This window comes from Aphis gossypii, chromosome 1 (assembly GCF_020184175.1).
Source record: "Aphis gossypii isolate Hap1 chromosome 1, ASM2018417v2, whole genome shotgun sequence".
NCBI lineage: Eukaryota > Metazoa > Arthropoda > Insecta > Hemiptera > Aphididae > Aphis > Aphis gossypii.
This window is the reverse complement of record NC_065530.1, coordinates 30,551,272-30,573,710: the sequence shown is the minus strand read 5'-3', so window position 1 is coordinate 30,573,710 and position 22,439 is coordinate 30,551,272. Positions and strand designations below refer to the sequence as shown.

Genomic DNA, 22,439 nt, shown 5'->3' with positions numbered 1-22,439 from the left:
ATTAATTTTTGAATATTTAGTTATTAAAAAATGTTATCGTCATCCAAAAATGTAGTTAATCCTGATAAAATATCAATCAAAACTAAAGAAGAAACTTTTTGGGTATTTTTTAAATGTATTTTAAGTACTAAGTCGATAATACAACAAATTCAACATACAAAATATTTTAATGGCCAAATATTTTTCTTGTAGTATTACAGACGATGGAAGATATAAACTATTTTCATGGTAAAGTAGACATATTATTTTTTTTACTGTTAAAATTTATATCATAAATCATAATATTTTTCGTACATTTTACTTTTTTGTTGAACTTATACAATCTTATATTATATTTTATTTAAAATTAAATTTCTCATTATTAATCTATATTATAGTTTTTATTCCAATCACCCAAGAAATCCAACTTTATTTTCAAACTATATTGGATCGAAATTTACAATTAGACAATTAGTCGGACATTTTTTTACATAGAACGACACCACACCGATCTTTAATTTTGTCAACATCTCACAGTAATGTTTGTATCTCGAAAAGAGTTATATATGAGCTATAGTTTATAGCAAAGCACTGTGCGAAGCGATTTTATGACGAAAATCCACAAAAAAAACATCGATTCTTCATTAATGCCGGTCAAAAATGTTTTTTTATCCTATGAACCATAAACAAACGATGATTAATAGCTTTCGATTAAGTCAGTAGTGACCAACCGTAAAAGCTATTATTAGAAGTTCTCATCGTCATTTGAATTATAATATCAACTATAAAAGAAGCTTCACATCAGCAAACCTTTAACGAAAACGTCGAATTTAACTATTATGTGAAAAATACAAATCTCATTTCTATAAAGGATACGCAATGGCGTTGCTCTATACAGTATATATAAGCTATAATATACTATACACGAGCACAATATTATAGAGAATAATAAGTATCATACATAAAGTTTGATGTTCAATGTTCCATGTATATTGAACAGAATATTCTCAAACTATGTAATTATATTGTTAGCAATGGTATTACATTTTGGTAAAGATACTCCAAGTTTGCCATATAATAATATAATATAGACAAGAGTCTTCGGTCGTTAACCCAAAAATGAATCTATATCTATTTAGAAATGGTATGATAAGTAAAATGTTTAATGAAAATAGTTACAAATAAAATTAGTTACAAATTAAACACACTTACATTATAAGCAAATTCTACTCTAACAGAAAGAATATTTCTGTAAGGGACTTCATCATGGCCAGTGTTAGCTATGTTTTGAATTTCATTTGGAAAGTATGCCATAGAATTCTTGTAAATAACTATTGAAATTTTCTTACACAATATGTATCCTGTTTTATTTTAAATTCTTTTAGATATTACACATAAAAACATTTTTACCATAAGTACTGACTTCTGATTAGCACAAGACTTTTTATTATTATTATCTTAGAATAAATAGATTTATTTAAAATAGTATGCTATATATGTATTCGTTTTATTATAAATTGTATACGCACTGTTTAATGTTTAGTATAAATCCAGCTGTTACTTCTCTATTGCCATTATATTGCGATATACGTATTATTAGGTTTTATTTATTACTATGTAACCAATAAAGTCTTTCGGTCAAGTTTTTTCCATTTTTATATAATACATATATTTTGCAAATAGTTTGGAAAACTATCTTATACAACAACTTATCAAACTATTGTAGAAATAAAGTGTTAATAAAAGTGTCAGCTTTAAAATTACTTCTGTAATATACTTATTTTATACTGCCACAAATTTACGAGCATGTTAAACATGATAATATTTTTATAACTCGTAAACGGGGGTTATTCATTTTATTGTGGTTTGGTTCTTATTTACCTGAAATGTTTCAGTAGTCTAAATATATTCTTTTTTAAGATGATTATTGTTAATTAATAATGGTATTTTTATCGATAAATTCCGTATACAAAAACAAAAAAACAATTCACATGAACCAATACAAAATTATAGAGTAAAATGTTTTGTTAAAAGTGTTTTCTTAAAAAATTATCGAACTTATCATATGTTTTACTTGGAAAACTAAGTGAGATTTGATACTTAAAAAAATTAATACACGAAAAGAGAATAGATTTTTTTATAAATATTATTTTTCCACGACATTTTGAAGATTATAAAATATTAATCAATAAATCCTTAACTAAACTTCAAGATTACGAGTGTGATAAACTAATGACGAATATAATTATACAATTAAAATAAATACTCTAAGACCTATATTTTTCAATATGGATGAAATTAAAATAAAATTAAAAACAAATTACCTAACTTACTCCCGAAAACCATTCTAGTGCATTAAGTTTAAATAATGTACACACTACACATACATTTTATGTATTTTTAAACAAAAATTACTTTATTCCATTTGCGCCTGAAAATCGTTTCATGGTTCCTTTTTTACTGCCTACATTTTACAACCAAACGTTTTATGCGCCTTTATCCGAAAAATAGTACGAAAAACTTACACGGTATTTTTTCACGTACAATATGTGAGCTGAGAAAAAAGTGTACGCAATAAACACTAAAACTAAGAGATGTGAAAATCGACATCATTGCAGTCTATTGATCACAGCTATTTGATTATCACGGATAAAACACAGTAAGTGTATCAATACGTGTATATATAACATGTTCATGATATATAGAGTCGTTTAAATTAAAACAGTTCACGTCGTTAGTATAAACAACGAAAATAGCGTTTAATATTACATCACTCTCGTTGTATTATCTATGTACTTAACATCTTAGAGTACGCAATTTATTTGTAATATAGTGTTACCTTGCAATTTGCATTAATATCGAAAATACAATCTAAGTTCAAAGCCCTTCAAAATCTTAACTATAGTCTCCTAAAACAATACACAATAGATAAACTATATTGATACATTTATAATTAATTAATACGTTTCTCCTGACTTTCTCTGATCGAATTGTAATATTGTACTATTTTCACACTTTATATTTTTAAAATTTAGCTTAATTTAGTTTCTTATAGTACAAATACCTAACTCGTTATAGTATGGCATAAGTATATAGTAGTTGCAATGTATTGTTATATTTATATATAATGAAGAAGTGAACTGTTATTCACAAATATAATTTATTTTTAAATCAAAATTTAATGGTATGTTTAAAGGCGCCTAATCGTTTTAAAACTGTAATAGATCATTCAGAATATTTATTTAAAAATATAATCATTTTTCAATAATTTCTCGATGTTATGATTACCACTAGGAATTTATATCGCATATGAAGAACAATAACATAATAAATGTTGAAATGAAATGTGTGCTAGTAAAATGCTCTAACAATCCTATAGAAAAGACGACAACAAATCGAAAAAATAAAAAAACATAAATTAAATAATAATTTTAAATCGAATTGATTATCAAAGTATATTATTTTTAGTATTATTTAAAATTGAAAGTGTATCTGAAAAACAAATACAGGTTGATTTGTTATTTATTTGGTAGGAAACTTTTTTTTACATAACTTTCCTTACAAAAACGATTGATGAAAAACATAAGACCAATCTGATTTTAAAGGCAAATTAGCAACAATTATACAATCGAAAGTTCTAAAAGTATAAAATTTTATATTTGAAATACTTGATTCATATAAGACACATTTTGTTTGCTTACTTTACTATTTTTTTCGTCTATATTCTATAAAATTATATTAACAAATACTATACATATAATTCAAGCTTTCATTATAATGACAATTAATAATTATACATTTCATATTTTAATTTTATAAAATATCTAAAAAAAGTAAATTAGATACATTTTTTAAAAATGTGTAAATTAATTTACACTTGATAGGTATGTACCAATATTATTAATATGTTGTGCGATTAAATACATCTAAAGCTTATTTTTTAATGATGTATAAAATAACACCTGTGTAATTAAAACATAATTTTTTATAATATTCTTTCATTGCACAACGCGCCCTACACACTTGATTACCGATAAAACACTAGTTATGGTGTATTATGTAGGGATTATAATTTATGACAATTAAATTTACTATAGTTACGCAAAGGGAAATCCTAAGTTTTTATTATAATTTAAATAGTGTTTTATGTTTATATTTAAAAAATTCACGGTCAGATTACAACAATAAGGTCTTAAAAATTATATATATTTCATAGAAAAATTAAAAATTAACTTAAACTTAAAATTGTAATAAAAAAAAGTAAGTACCTAAATCTATATTAACGATCAAGGTAATGAGTTTCTGATGTGAATATATAATTTTAATAATAAATAGAATAATTAATATTAGATTTTTTAATCGTTTTCATATACCTACCCAAGTTGAAAACATTAGTTACTATTTATTATAGAACAAATCACGATATGTACATCTAAACTAAAATGACAAACTTATTGAACATCAATACTTCTGCAGCTAGTGTATACGTTCCTTATTTTATCACTACAGAAATTATACTTAGCATGAACTAAATATTATATAGATTTTATAGTATACGAAAACTATATACACATTAAACAATGTTAAATTTTTCAGATGGTAGACAGAAATTATAAATTTCTTTTGGAACTAAGGTAAATTATCAACACATTAAAATAAGAACAAAAATCTGATATCAAACAATTTAGTTTATCTAAATTGAAAGATTTTTAGTTTTTCACCGATGAATAAAACTATTTACAAATCTATATAAAGAACATATAATTATTATTGATAAATATTATTTAATAAATTATATTGATTAAAAATAATCCGTCTAAAACAAAATATTGTTATTTTTTTGTAATTTAATTATTATTTTCACATTACTAGTTTTTTCTATCATAGAGATATTGAGTGAGTACTTTATTAAAAAAATATGTTAACAACTTAATATATACGTATTATGATGATCAATATTCATCAACAAATGTTGATATATTAACAATTAAAAAAAGTATATAACAATACCAAGTTTTTACTTAATACTTGTATTTACATTATTATTAAAATATTTATGATAAAATTATTTACTACTTAGGACAATTATATTGAATTAAAATCCTAGTACCTGCATAATACATCAACCAACATAGATAGATAGTATATGGCCACATAAAATATTATTTTGATGTTGATAAAGATAATTTTAATTATATTTAAATAATATATCAATTTAAATAGTTGAAATTACGGATGTACTGAAGTGACTCACACTTTAATTTTTAATTTTATCTACCTTATTTAATATACAATTGAGAAACATTAGTTGGAGCAATCATTATTTTATGTAAATTTAAAGTGGTTTTAGTTGGTGGTCATTGTTTTAGCTGTCTATTAGTCTATTATCAGAGAGTAAATAACTATATTATTTGTAGTACGTAAATATTAATTTATTAGTGAATAATTGATATAATAAAACTTCAGAGCGCTAGTTCTAACTAACATTTTAAAGTAACTTTAAATCAAACTAAATAATTTATTATTATTAATAAAAATAATAATAAAAAAATAGTTTCAATATTTAAGGGTGATACATTTATAGTTATAACTTATAAGTATTATAACTAAAAAGATGGATTATCTAACTTGTTAATAATAAAAAAAAATAATTTAACAAAGTAAATTATAGGTCATTGAAAAAATTTCTTATAAACTGAGTAATTAAAATTTTAAATTACTTATGTTAATCTACTTTGTAAAGGCAGTTTAAAATCATAATTATTTTATATACATAATAACTCTTTTACACTCATTAACAACATGACATTAATCAAATGAAATTAAGTTCTATTTAAATGTATTTCAGTCATGTACAGAAATTTTAAATCAGGAATGAGTTTTTAAAACATTCAATTCTAAAGGAAATATTTTTTTATACTACAAACAGATTTTAACCCTATAAATTATTTATTTTCTTAAACCCATTTTATTTTTTTTTCCTTACTAGTTAATCTTTTCGTTTGGGTTTGGCTTCAAAAAAATACTGCATTCCTTCAAGTATATTATTAAATATATATATATATATTTTTTTTATGAAAAATGAAATATAAATGTCAATACTTTGTCTTAAAACTCATTCATTGGATAACTACTGTAAAATAAATTGTATTACAATTTAAAACTAAAGAAAATTTTATTTTATTAAAAAAAATATCACCTTGAAAATATAAGATGTCTTAAAAAAACAATATCAACGCAAATCTTAACATAAGAATAAATTAAGTTTTTTAAAATAGTCACAGCCATATTTAATAACATATTTGTTATAAAAGTATTATATTCGTACAAAATCCTGTAATAATTGTAATAATTATTGATTTATAAAAAAATATAATTATGCTTATGGACTATTACTAGGTACAGTAAAATATGGTTTATAATTAAAAAAGTATATTCATAGATTACTACAACCCTGCTCGTTATATAATAATTAATTTATTGATAAATCTCTATTAGGTCACCACTCGTAACGCATTTTATATACAAAGTAACGACACATAATATATATTTTTTTTTTGGAATTCCAAAGCACATCGATGATAACGTTAGCCAATTTTAAAATAAATAAAAAAAAAAAAAAAAAATCATAAATATTAAGTACTCGAATAATATTATTACACAACTCAGCTTTACATTACCTAACCAAGAATATGGCGCATTCTAATCTGGGCTCTAACTAGGTAAATTGTTTATTCAATTTATAGAAAAGTCATGTTAAATCTAAATATTCCCTTGAGCTTTTATGTAGTAAAGTAGTATATCTACGTGAATATAGTATAGTAGTTATAACGCTACGTTATTTCATATTATATATACCTACTTATACGCTATAGTATTATATATAAACTAATATCGTTGCCTCTCCCTCATATACATTAACCTTAACTTAAAAAAGTGCAAGTCTAATAAATACGAACCTGAAACAATTCGTCGGGATCGTCATAGAACTCGTGCAAGTAACTCTTGACGCCGAAACCCGTCAGCCGTCTACCAGTCCGGGCGTGGTAAGGCAACTGCAGGACGTCGTCGCCCTCGTCGCTCACCGATCGCCGTTGCTGATGATTATTTTTCTTAGACCGCTCGGCCAACGGCGAATGAGATGGCGATGGAGATGGTGACGACGTGGACGAATTCGTAACGAAACTCACACGGTTCGTATTGCCCGATTTCTTGTGGTTGTGCACCAATATCCCCTTGGCGGCGGCGGCGGTGGTGGTGGTGGTGACGGAAATGGCGGGCACACGACCCTTTTTAGCGCCGGGCACGGGACTTGGGCTCGGGACTTGGGCCGCGGAATCGCCATCGTTATCGGACGTCATGTGAACGGTCAACACCGGTGGGCCACTGAAACACGCCAACGTAGGTATGCCGTCAAAAGGCTGAGTTCATATATAACAATGTACATTCTAATACTATGTTAGGTGTATTATAAAATAAGGGAAATGATAGTGGAACGTGAGCATCTCAAAGTTCACGATAAGCTCCTCAAAAAATCAAAAATTTGATTTCAGCACCAACCGGTCAACACCGGTGTGACTGTATTAGATTCTGGGTTAAGCGATGAATTTACTGATTATTTTCTTGTATTGGTGTGCATGTGTACACGGTAAGTAGTTGATAAAATGCTTCGATTTTTAACTCTGAGGATAGTTTTGGATTAGATTTAGTTTAAAAAAGAAATCAAAATTAAAAACTCTTAATATTATTATTTTTTTTTAAATTATCAGGTAAACTAAAAAAAAAAATAAAAAAAAGGGACAATTCAAACTACTTTATGGTTTGAAATTCATAAGAACTTTTCTTTTTATATCTATCAAGTTTTGAAAATATAGTACAATAAGAATAAGATTCTTCATACGTAATTCGTACTAAAACTATAAAATATGATAATTATGATTATTTATTTAAAAGAAAAAAAATAACGATTTTCATTATTTTGTTATAATTTTAAAAAATTACTCGTGTAAACTTAAAACTTTTACGTCTTATGAGTTTTACTAAATGCAATGCCATTTTTGAATTTCTTTAAGATATTAGGTATTTATATAAAAATATATTGTTACATTTTGAGTTATATAAGTTAATATAATATGATATGAATATATAACATACATATATATATATATATATTATTAAAATAAATAAATACTAATAATAAAATAAATGCAATATTTTTGAAAAAATATACTTATTGATATAAATATATATCATTAAATTCAATATAACACAACTATAATAATGACCGACTCGATATCTATAATATGCAGCAGAGCAGTATTCACTTGCTATGTTTGAAATTGTATCATTAAATATACTATAATATTCAATATGTACGTAGTACGTGTATAGCATATATATAGTATAAAATTAATAATTTCATAAAAAATATACATAATGTGTTTGTACCTAATTTAATCATACACAATTTTATCGACAATCCACCATTATGGTTTTAGTTATATGCTAATGCATATCATGTGTTGTAGTGGTGGGTAATATAATCGGATGAAATGATAATATGTACAACAATATAAGTTTCTTTGAAAATTCAATTGAAATAATAATTTATAAAATTATTATCCTTGTACTACATTAGTTGATTAATTGTTGGGTTATTTATAAACGCTTATTTAACAATATGAGTAAGGTTTGAATCCGAGTAATATATTCAATGAAATTTATTTGAATTCCGCAATGAATAACAATATATCTATTGCAAAACAAATCAGATAGGCATTGACACTAGACTTTCAATACAACATGATTTTTCTCAAGTTCCTAAAAATAAATTTACATTTACATAACCTAATTTAATGTAAAAAATAAAAGCTGTCGCTATAAATCATTCATGTAAAAAAGGCAAACTTTCATTGTAAATAATTGTATACCAATGGTCACATCAACCAATATATTGTATGATCAATAAAAAAAAAAAATTAAAAATCGAATTTATATACATATTCAACTTTATATACAATTAATATATTTTGACAAAAATAATAATTGTTTGAAATATTAATTTTGTTAATTTAAATATTATATTGATAGTGAATTGTAGATAATTTACATTTTATCTACCTAATGATCACTTCTAATAGTATATAATATATAGGTACTAATCAATTGCTAGAGGCTTAACCAAAATTGGTATTCATCCCCATTACTTTTATAAATGATAATATACGAATTCTAAAGCAGTTTGTTTTAACTGTTGTAGGACGTAGGTACAACAATATTTTGACAATTTGGCATCTACTGTTAATTTTTCTATTATTTACGCTATAATACCACTATGTATATTGTTTTAGTCTTTTTTATTCTGACTTTTTATTTTTATTTTTGAAGGATTTTATAAATCAATAAGTTTATATTCACAATCGAAAATCAAATTAAACGCAGTCTGTTTTGTAGTAAGTACTTAAGAACGTATTCGAAAAATACGTCGAATTCGTATAGTAATAATGTACGGTATAGGTATTGTAAGTCACAGGTGACCTACATTCGAGTATAGCTGTTAAATTAATGCAATTGAAAATAAATAATCACACATTTACACATTTGGGAAACCTTCTGGAGGACTTGAAACAATATTATATACCGAAACCATTCTTACGTATATTGCCGGAAATTTAAACAACATACATCGTTTCACGTTGCAATATACGATTGCAGTACTTATATTAAAGAATGTTTGTTTATTGTTACAGGAATAAACGAGATGATTATCATCTTTTGAGTAGATACTAAATAAAAAAAAAAAGCGTACATATAAAAGACATTATACCAAAACAATTCAATTTTTTGACGAATGGGGCAGAATTTTGAGACACACTCATTACATTATATGTAGGTACCTATCATAATTGTAATGAACCGAACTATAATATTATAGTTGGTAGTATCGGACTAACTCCAAACGCTTAGGCAAGGTAGATTTTTACCATGTCAGCAACGGTTATTCAACTGTATAATTTATATCATACTTAAATATATGTCTTTTACTTGGAGCTTGCTTTCAACGGTGTTTTATTAGTCCTATGTGAGTGTTATATTATTTACCGGAATTACACAATATCGCAGATGTACGCACCTGCTGTTACCGTCATCACCACCCGTACTGTCCTCGCCGTCCGATCGTCGATCCGCTGTTGCTGCGGATACCTCCGTCCGCACCACCGCCGAAGTTCCATTTGCTGTGTGCGATCCGACCGCACTCGGGTCTCCCGGTGTCCAAAAACTATAAATCAGGCAATGGAATAAGAAATCGGTTGTAAAAGTCATAATCATTATTTATCGTACCCATAAAGTATTATGTTATTTAACATTATGTTTGGTCGTTTACCTTGCAGGTAACAATAATGTTCTAACACGCGCGAGAGACGGAGATGACTAAATAGTAAATATTATGTAGTCCTATTATGCGTTGTGGGCAGGTAATGCAAAAGATTATAAATCAATAAATACCTATTTATAAAATAATAAATCGACCCCGTGACAGTTTTGCAACACATCTAACTCGCCCATATTTCGTTTAAACGTCATTGGGTGTAAATTTTTTTTTTTTACTGTTCTTACTTGAATAAAATACTGAAGGTGCCTACCCGCGTATAGTGGATCCAAAAATTATATATAGTACTATACAGTATATAAATAATTATAGGTGCAATGTGCATAATATAATATCACATACCGGCCATGGTTAACAACAATGTCGCTTGATGAATATTCTAATGATGATAATATTATATATCTTATTTTAAAAACGCATACTTCATTCGGTTTCTTATGGATATTATACGTGACAGTACGGTTTAATATTATAATAATAATATTTACCGTATTAATGCGTATAATATACTCGTAATAACGTGCTGCGATAAACTATAGATATTTTATATATATATAATAGGTATATATATTATATATAGTATAATGCATGTTTCATAATATAACCGCAACGGAATTTAGAAAGCCATAAAATTTAGAGATGTACTTCTTGAGCTGATGCAGCTATTATTTTTATAGTATCTCAAATTCTCCAACGACTCGAACAATGACTGGCATACATGACGTATAATATTACAAATAGTCGCTAAAATTGTGTGTATATATAGCAATGGTCGCTGTACGAAGAATGTCGCTAATGCAATGTGTTCAATCATACGACAATTTTGAAAGGTTAAAGGTTGTACACATACATTATTATAGCGTAAAAAATACACATAATGAATTACTGACGTGTAAAATGTATACATTATAATGTAGGTACGCATGACATTAAATTAATATTAATGAATAACCGGCACTTAACTTGAATCGTACGTGTTTTAATTAATCTATAAGAAACTTGTGTGTTGACTGCTGGTGTTTCATTTGTCTTAATTAAAAAGTTTAAAATAAACTTCAATACGACAATACAAAATGATACTTATTATTTATATTATACTTTTTATAGTGTTTTTTTACTAACCAATATGATCCCCATTATTTATTTATTTATTTTATTATATACTTATTATTTATTAAATATTAATTAGGTAGTTAGGTATTGCTTAATATATCCTACCTATAATGTTGTGTTATGATTTATAATTAATGTACCTATTTATATTTTTTGACATTCGTATATTTTAGAAATACATAGTTTCAAAATTATAAATTTTCCTCTTTCTATGAAATTAATAGTTATTTTATTTTATGATACAAATAAAATAAATATGAAATTCGCGTTACAATAATGAATAGGTACATTTTTTTTTTCAGCACTAATAACTTGTGTGTATACAACGCGAATCATTATTTATATAAGAAAATTCAAATTGGTTTTAAAAACCAATTTAAATTTAAATACTTAATTATACAGGAAGCCAATCATTTACTTAACTTAAGTTAACTTCATACTTATTCCTATAATAAAACTTAATCAAACTTTTAAAGTAAAAAACAATAACTAAAATATACCTCATTTTATTTTATTATTATAATATTCTAGAAAATGTATACATCTAAGTATATAAAACTTAATATCACCTTTAATAAAGTTGCACAATAAATTTGTACATCATAATATTGAGAGGACGTTGCACATCATAATACACGTACCTACCAGATTCTAAATACAGTTAATTTATAGTTAATAAAAGAGAAAAATTACTTATAATGGAATTTGTATAACAACTGTGCTTGAGCGAATATTATTTTATTATTTTAATTCACGATGAATTAGTTATAAGTACTTAAATAATTCATATTTACAAATTCATATAACTCAATTTAAAATAAAAATATGAATAAAAAAATTATCGCTCGAGCATAATTTATATTTTCTTTTAAAAATTCAAGAATAAGTAAATTTGTTTTAATTATAGCTAATATAATAACTGTAGTTAGATTTCAATTTGAAAATTTCTGATTTGCTATGTTATGCGTGTAGACAGATACAACACGCGTTATCATGTGAATACAACGGTGAAGTTCTCTTAATTCTATTAATCGGAAAAGTTAATAAATAATGATATTAATATTTTTTTGAATGTTAAATAATATTTTTATTTTTATTTTTAATATAAAAATATAATTTTTTTTCAGTTCATCTATAGTATTTTAAAACTTTTATTTGATCTCGCAAGATTATAAAAAAATATATAGGTAGTTTTATAACTACAGTAAAATCAAAGATACTCGATAAAATAAAGATTATAAATTCAAGAAGGTTATTTGAATATTAATTCGTAGTTTAAGCATTCCAGAAATTTTGCATTATATTATAGTCCTTAACTCTTAAGAAATAAATCGATCGAAATATTACATATATTTTGTTGTTTTCTCATTACTAGTATATTAGGAAGTATTTCAATATTTCTGTAACATCTATGTATGATTCGGTTTAGAAATACTCAGTCACTGATATTGAGTCGCAAATGCGCTTATAATCTGTCTGTTTCAGTTCTTGGAAAGTGGCCTACAAGATAGTAATATAATGTAATGAACTATAGGTATCAGATGAATGCCTTGGGGCAAACACCATCGGACCATCCAGTTAAAGTACAGAAATGATACTGACTAGTGACTACAAATCCCGGTGGGATGGCCTATTACCTTTCGAAGAAATTTCCCATGCTATACTCGTAATAAATTGAGTAATGTTCAAAATACGAATTCTTGCAATTTGCTGTCACTTATAATTATTAATCAAGAAATTAAGTATGAGTATTAAGTCATAGTCAATTATGTTTTTCAAATTTTATCGCCTTACAATATGATGTTTGTTTTATTTTTTGTATAGATAATTTAAATTTTTAGATATATTTGTAATTAATTAACGTTCCAAATGTTATAAAAAATAGTCTTTAATAAAAAATGGGTATAGGTATAATAAGGCATAATATACATATAGAAGTATTACGAGTACCTATACAGCTTTTATGTATGCGTTTAATAAATAATAATCGGTTCCTATCTCAATATGTTGTTATTTCTAACCACAGGAAACTAGGTACTATAGGTACTTTTACTTACTAGCAAATTGACTTAGTAAATTCCAATTTATGAACAGATAAAACCCTATTATTTATTTATTTAAAGTTTTCACATTGTTACTAACCCCACTAATTAAAAACTGAATCTATAAAAGCCATGTATTATTCTTATATCAGTAAAAGATACCAAATTATAGTGCATGAATTTGTAGCCATAAACTACAGTAAATATATAAATAATATGTAATAAATTATTATAATATATAAGTACAAAAAAAAGTTCGATATTAATCAAAACTATTTTAGTAGGTATTAAACACTAAAGCATTTCAAAATAAGAAACTGTAAGTACCTGTGTAAAGAATAAATAAAAGCGTAATTTATATTAATAACACCAAGTTTCCTTGATTTAGTGATGCTTATATTTACTACTCAACAAATTTCAGGGATCAAATGGAGTTTCAACACAATTTTGTTTGTAACAATTTTTTTTTTTTTGCTAAAAAAATAGTATTAAGTTTTACAGTTTTTAGAAAATTTATTTTAAAATAGTTTGTGTAAATTACAAATATTTATTTATAATAAATATTAATATTATTAAATATTATAAATATTATTTTATATAATATTTGTATATAATATACAAAATATTTTAAAATGTATGACGTCATACTATTCTTACATTTCATAGTTACTAATAAAACATTAATTTAGACCAAAATATTTAGAAAGTACCATATTCAATATTTTTTTGATTTAAGTTAAATACACAACTGTATTTTTATTTTTCATAATATAATCCACAATCTGTTTGCAATTCAAAGAATACATGAGAGTGATGATCGAATCTTATGTCTTTATTTACGAATTTTAAAAACTTTCCAGTAACCGCATAAATTCATAACTTAATAAACAATAAACTAATGTATTAAAACATGCATTAATTTCAAACTTACATAAAACAACTAGTATTTACCTAATTTGATATTTAATTATTTTACATCATCTGTCACCTTAATACGTAATTTTAAACTTTAACAAAGAAAATAATAGTTAATATAATTAAAAAATAATAATTCAAAACTGGTTAAATGTAAATATTATAGCCTTTGAAGAAAAATCAAATTCATAAAACTAGAAATAATCTAAATGTTCAATAATTAATCATTTTAAGAAGATGAAAACAAATGGCAAAAGAATGAGGGCGAGGATATGAAGTATATAATCCATAATATATAGTATGTATATACTTTAACACACTTTTATATAGACATAAAATATTATGAATTATTAATGGTACACTTTTACGGTTTATAAGTTTATAACGTTAGTTTAATAACATAGTTTTTGAATCCAATGAGAATTATTTAACAACAATAATATATGTATCCGCGTTGTATGTGTGTGTTATATTTTATAAGAAATAGCAGATAGAAAATGTGATAGGGACAAATGGATTACCTCATCAGTTTGAATAAAACATATCGTTCAATAAGATTCTACACAAAAAGTTTTTTTGTCGATATATTGTCGGCAAAAAAAAACAGTTTTTTTAGAAATTTAACAATTAAAAATATATTTAGTTATGTTCAAGTTGTTAATTAATTAAAATAACACAACAATTAAATAAGTTCCCCGATTTTTAATCTTCAAAATATAGAATTTAAATTAAAACTTAATTTCGATTTTCATATAATTTAAAATTAAATTAAATTTCCCAAAGTAGGCGTTAAGCAATATAAAGTCAAACGCGTGGGTGTATTAAAGTTGTTTATTAAATAATTAAAAATAACACCAATTCTAGTATATTAAATGAATTGTTATGTACTATTATAATATAATGGGTGTATTAATATTATTGATTAAAAGTAAATAATATAAAATGTGATGAAAATTATCACATTGATGGTTAAAAAAAAAGTTAAACCTAATAATAATCTTTTAATTGTATTTAAAATATCGTTTGTTCAGGTTTTTAGGTTAAGTAGTATAAGTCGTATAACTTATCTTTTTTTTAGTATAACATACTTTTATGATAAGTAAGATACCGATCAGTTTAAACTTTAAAAAAAATCAAGTATAGATACGACATATTTACAGCTAACTGTGTATATATAAATAAGCCTCATTAGAAAAAAGCACACGCCATTTCCCTGGAGACTATATATTTTATCTTGAAAATTAACTCCAAATAAAATAAATGACATTAAGGCATGAGTAAGAAGTTTAATTAGTGTAAAACTTTTCAGCCAACTTCTTTATTGAAATTTCATGTATACCATATGAAGTTTATGAAACTTAACATCGCTTAATAATATCATGTTAAATTAACTTTATTTCTTTAACTATTACTAATAAGGTTGGTTAAATCAAAAAATTCAAGTAAAGATTTTAAACAAAACAACGGCTAAAATAAATATTTTCACACTTTTTTAATTCCTCGCTCCAGATAAATATTTTATTATCTTATTTTTAAAAATAAGAATATAGAATGTTTATTATCAAATATATATATATTTTTTGTTATCGTATTGATAAGTTGTATGCTACATAGCTCCTTTTAGTTGTACATATATCTAATGATAATATTATTACATACGTATTACATATTAGTCATATTATACATAATAAATTATTATTTATAAATAAAAATAGTAATAGCCTTAAATAAATAATAACCTGACAGACTTATAAGACTAAAGCAAAATTATAAATACTTTTTTTTCTTTAGTCAAGTTCATGAAAAGTTTCGTGTGTTTTTGTTAGTTAGTTTTGAAACTTTTCTATATTAATGAACTAAGAATGATTAAATTTGTATTTTATATCATACAACTTATATTTTGACAAAAACATTTTCATTAATATTATTAACTGTTTTTATATTCATTAGTGATAGTTTTCAAAAATAAAAAAAGTAGGAAGTCGCTTTACTGTGTAGGTTGTAGGTTGTAGGTTTCAAGTGTCATCTTTATTACAGAATAAAATTTTATTACAATAACATCAATGATAAAATTTCAGTTGTGTTAATATTAAATTGAATAAAATAATTTCTTAACGTTTTGTTATCAATGATTACAGTTCTTCCTCACCGATGACTTAAATTTACCTGATGGACAACAGCCTATATATACCCCACTGAATACTGATAGTAGTAAAATAACTTTAAAGAAAGTAAGGAAAGGAGACTGAACATGATCAAGAATACATACAACGCTATTTTATTGACCTATAAAAAGCTTTCAACGCCATAAAGTTAAAAGATACACAAGATACTCATTTCATAACCAATATAGTAAAATGATGAATAAATTACCGTAATGTGATAAGAAGATGCTCATAAGAAAAAATATTGTGATGGCTGTATACAATGGGCATCAATGGAAGTTTATAATACCACTACAAGGTGTAAATGTGTAACCTTTAGAGAAATAAAGAAAAAGACTGATTGTACGGTTGAAATTCAGGCCCAGCTCAAAGGGTAGGCAATATAGGCCCACGCCTAGAGCGACATTTAACATTTTTGTATTATAGATAAAAAAAATATTCGATGTAGTATTTACATGTAACTATGTAAGGAGCGGCAAAACTCAAGTTTGCCTACGTGTGTTTAAACACTTAAGCCGGGCCTGAGTTGAATTGACTTTTGATAAAAGCGTTACATATTGTATTATATTATGAATAATTATTATTTATTCTACGGTTGTATAATACATTATTGTAATTAATAGGGCTGGAGATTTGTGCCCTAAAAATATTAAGAAAATGCCCAAGGTATTATAATGGTTTATGTAAGTTGTATGGAATTTCAAATGCAAGATAACATTGATTGGCGTTGATTATAGAATGTTATTATTATTAAAATATGTAATTTTAATTATGAATTCTCAGTTAAAAATATACTATACAACTATTTTACAAATATTTTAAAATATTGATTATAATAAACTGTATAATTCAGAATAACTAATAATACACCACTTTAAACCAACTAAACTATTGAATTCTCTATAAATTATATCAGCATTAATTTCATAATATAATAAACACTAAAAGATAAAATGTGTACCTATCACTATAAGCTACATTAAGTTATTTTAAAATCATACAAAAGCAATTAATAATTATGCCAATTTTCAAACTTTAATAAAACACAAAGGATTGGCAGATCACATAATATACTCATAATACTTATAGTTGAATACCTAGTACAGGAAACATTGAGAGGCAGCATAATGAGATAAGATAATTGTTAAAATTAAACTACAAAATAATTTATATTTTTCAATGATTTTGACAAATTGTATTTATATTAATTGAACCAATATAGGTGTTTATAAAAAAATCGTTACTTTATATATTCGATATTTTTAGAAGCAATATGAACAACTTACGAGGAAACTATAAGATATATTATATTTTCAAGCTTTTTTACTCACAAACAAATTTTACCATACATAAATCGTTAACTCTAAAATATGATTATCCGAGTGTTTTCAATCCAAAAATTATTAAGTTATTAACTAACTGTCCTAACCTATGGATTTTGAATAGTTAAAAAATTGTTTTTACTAGTTAAAAAAAAATTGAATTAATAATAATAAGTTACAATTGAACTGTTGTTCAAATATTTTTAAAAAATTATAAGAATTATTATTGTGTGAATTTTGATAATAGTAGCGCTGATTTATGCTAAATGCATACTATATTATATATGTAATATATACTGACATTATCAAAATTACAAGATTAACAACATTTAAATTATGAACATTAAGCAACGGCTGGTTAGTAAAAACCGTTCTTTAAGTATTAAAAATCCATATGTTAAGTTGAAATCTATAACTTAATAATTTCAATATTAAATAAATTATTTTTTTAAATTTTAAATTTGTATGTTTTCCATTTATTGTATGAAGTTCTAAATTTTCTAAAATTCGTTTCAAAAAAATTCTAAAATATTGATGTCGTAAGTTTGAGGTGGTAGGATGAAATTGTTAAAATAAAAATTATACGTATTTTACTTTTATGTATTATAAAAATCAATATTATATTGCTCAAAAATAATAATAACTGCATATTATGCGAATAGACTGATAAATATGTACCTAAACATGATAAATTTTATTTTATTCATTTGTTCATAATACTCGGATAAAAATATAGATTTAGAATTCACAATTTTTTCATTTTGAATAAAAATAATTTATTACGAGTATACTCGTATAATGTGCTCTTCAAAACGACTTATTGATATATTTTATACTCTTAACATTTTACTTCTCTTCAACCATAAAATAAAATATACAAGCTACAAGGTATTATTAAGTACGAATTTCCTACTTAAAAAACTACAACGGATTGTATTATACAACTATATAAAGTTAGGAATAGTATGCATTTATAAGTTGGTGTACACATTTTAAATATTTACACTGTGTAATATTATACACTTAATTTCGTAATTAATTCTTTGTTTCAGGTTAAATACGAAGGTTTGTAAATAGCTATATTAAAAAATTCATAATCTACAGAACTTTTCCCTTGACATTTTAGCTCAATAAAATAAAAATAATTACTAAGTGACCATGTGTAGGCAACCACCCTTCAACCATTATAATAAAATAAATAAGGATCTAAACTTGAGAGTTGAGGTTATTACATATTAAGTAGACACGTTCGAAATTCTTAAATTGTCAAATTAATGAAAGAGAGGGGATAAATATAATGGTTACAAATAAGCAATTATTAATTGTAGACGTATTAATATGACAATTTTTATTTTAATAAAAAAATAGCGGACATTAAATTATAGTTGATTATATGACTTAATAATGACAACTAGTAGAAAATTCTGATAAAAAAAAAATTTTTGCAATATATAAATGTACTTATTTACTAAATACGTTTTTATTAGGTAGTCGGGTAGATTATTATAATCATAATTTTGTACTTAACATTTTTAAAATAGTATTTAGTTTTCTACAAACTAATAATATTGATTAATTTTATTCAGTTACCTAAATATTGATTACATTAAATGTAATAATACATTTTTTTATATAGAGGTCTCAGAAATTAAATCTCAGATTGTTCATATAATGTTTATTGATTTTGCTAAAGGTTTGATTACGTCAATCACAATATTCTTCAGGAAATACTTTATAAACCCGATTTTGGCAAACTAATTTTGTCACGGTTCAAGTCATATTCGAATTCGATAGATTGGTAACAGTGGATAAACATTTATGGAATATCATTTTGATTATCACCTCTAGTGTTCCCAAAAGCGGACATTTTTCTTCCTTACTCTTTGCACTGTTTATTAATGCTATCAAACTGTAATCTCGGATGACTTAACAATTTTCCGCCACGTTACTTCTATTTCAAAATGTTCGTGTACTACAAAGTGAACCCAATAACCTGGTATCGTTATTTAATTCAATAATACTCATAACTTTCAGTCAAAGTTTTCCATGAGATATAACTCAATAATAATCTATAACTAAATGGTATTAATTATCATACTAAAAGACCTTGGTATTTTCCTAACCACCGGTTTTAATTACAGTTCACATACTCTGTCTATTAGTTTAGTTGTGAGGTATTTTAAGTGTTAGTGTTTCTTAATCATAAATTATCATTTATCTGAATTAGAATTTCTTATTTACTCTGCAAGGTTCTGCATAATTATCTCAGTTAATTTAACATTTTTAAACGATTCTATTATTCTAACTTATATTACTATAAACAATTTCAAATGGTTCAATCAATGGCCTATACCTTCTTTTCCGTTTTATAACTTCTGCGTTATATATTCCAACGTAATAATTCACTCGCTCCTTATTTTATCCCAAGAAGTCGTAATTAATTGTTAACTTCACCTAGCTAATAAAATTTCTAATCAGCTCACTGCTTAGTTCACGATAATTTCTACTTAATTAAATCTATTTTATTTATTTATATAATATTCTGTGATCGTGATCCCTGGCCATTATTAACTAATAAAATAAAATAACCTAAACAGTGGGCATGTATTTAATTGGAAATATTGTTCAACATAAAATTAGCTATCTGACCACTTGTATACTCATCAATGAGTTAACGTTGGTACGACATATTATTAAAATGAATAAAAATCATTTAATGTTAATTTTTAAAATAACAATTCTCTTTTGAATTATTTTTTCTCGTTAAATTCAGTATTTCATACTTATAACTAGGCCTTGACTGTTATTATTTATTTCTATTGTATTTTTAGAAACTGATTTATTTCAAATCCAAGTACGTTTTTATCATTATGACAAATCGGATGGCTAACGAGGATGAACAATGAACAAGAGTAAAATGTATTATTGAATAACCATGGCACCGGAAGAGTGACAAATCGATATCATACTATTAACAGTGACGTTATGTTACAGACGTTGACACGTTGTATAAATTTTAATATTTCTTTGACTTTTTTACGGATAGCAATTTTTTAAATATTCATCAGAACACATTTTAAAGATAAAGACATAACAAAATTACACCAAGGTACTTGTAAAAACTATTTATATAATGGTAATATAATATGAAAATAAAAAACTTACATAGAAGTTTTCGATAATATTTTAATAAATCATTTTATTCCAATGAAAACTTGTTCATTGATATTATATATAGAATATAGATAAATATAAATATATATTTATATAGTGATACATCAAAAATTCCCATTAACTCACCCTCCCCTCACAACCAAACAAAAAATGTAATATCGTTTCAAACTGTATAGGTATCTTCACTATAATAAATATTTTTTTAACCAAAGATATTTTTAATATTAAAAGGCTTTAGTACTAACAAATTCAAACATTCAACACTGTAGCTGTTTTACATAAATCCCGGTTTTTTTTTACATTTTATTATTATGTTGACAATAATCCTGTAAAGAATCTATCAAACTGCTTCATGAAGCTTTCAAATTTAAAATATCGATTCACCGAAACATGAGTACTTACCTACCTGTTAAGTTTTATTATTTAAAAGAATAAAATCGTTTTTTTAATTTTATAATGCTTTAAACTTTTACATTTATAATCAAGATAACTACTTCAAAAAAGGTGATAATATAATATCATGCGTATTCAAAATTCAGATAACTTAGTTACCAATTTTTGCAAAATACTCGGTAATTAATAATTATAAAATAGTCAATAAGTAATAATAATAACTATTTAACCTAGTTCCATATTATCATAATTTAAATATTTATGAATTAAAAAACTTATTGGTTTTCTTATAATTATTTTATTATATTCATATTATAATCGTGTTATATATTATTTTTAAATATTCTAATATAGACTTACAGTAAAGTAAATATGAAAAATTAAAAATGCAATGTTTACCTCATAAAGTGTGAAAGTAATTATAATACCCTATTTTAAAAAAACATAAAATAATAATATTAGAATTTTCTTATGACTAAAAAATGTTTGTTTTATTGTTGACAATAACATTAAGCTATAACTTGTACTAAGTAATTATTTACGTAAAGGTACACACAAATCTTATAGAAAGTTCAGATCAATGGTAAAACAAAATTCATTTATACAGCCTTTAGGATTAAATCTTAGGTATATTTGCAAGCATTTAAAATATTATAAGAACGCTACTAACGTTATCTTTTAAATACATTCAAAAGTGCACTTAATACCATTGTAAAACTATATAAAGTCATAAAGAAGAGCTATTCAAAGTTTAAATTCCTCTATAACGTCATCGTGCTAAATATATCAAAATTTTAAAACACCAGAAAAATATAAAAAATAAGAGGGATTGAGTTAAGGGTGTGGTATTTATTATACAAGATATGAGATAACTGCAGACGACAGCAAAATTCGTTTGAACTTTGTAAACGGTGTTTGTATATATATATATGTAATTATTTTACAT

General features: G+C 24.6%; 1 protein-coding gene across 5 annotated transcripts in view; it reads right to left on the bottom strand.

Annotated features, from left to right (window-relative positions):
* The window catches only part of LOC114120190 (neurensin-1-like), a 38,048-nt gene that overhangs the window by 6,000 nt on the left and 9,609 nt on the right, over positions 1-22,439 (bottom strand). For 3 of the 5 annotated variants that reach the window (XM_050210148.1, XM_050210154.1, XM_050210142.1), the window contains 2 exons: positions 10,112-10,258; positions 6,939-7,365 (listed from right to left, as the gene is read on the bottom strand). In XM_050210148.1, coding sequence (XP_050066105.1) covers positions 6,939-7,340 — 402 coding nt within the window. In that variant the 5' untranslated portion in view covers positions 7,341-7,365; positions 10,112-10,258. Of the gene's footprint in view, positions 1-6,938; positions 7,366-10,111; positions 10,259-21,892; positions 21,923-22,439 lie in introns of all 5 variants that reach the window. The other 2 variants (XM_050210132.1, XM_050210137.1) reach the window with 1 other exon arrangement.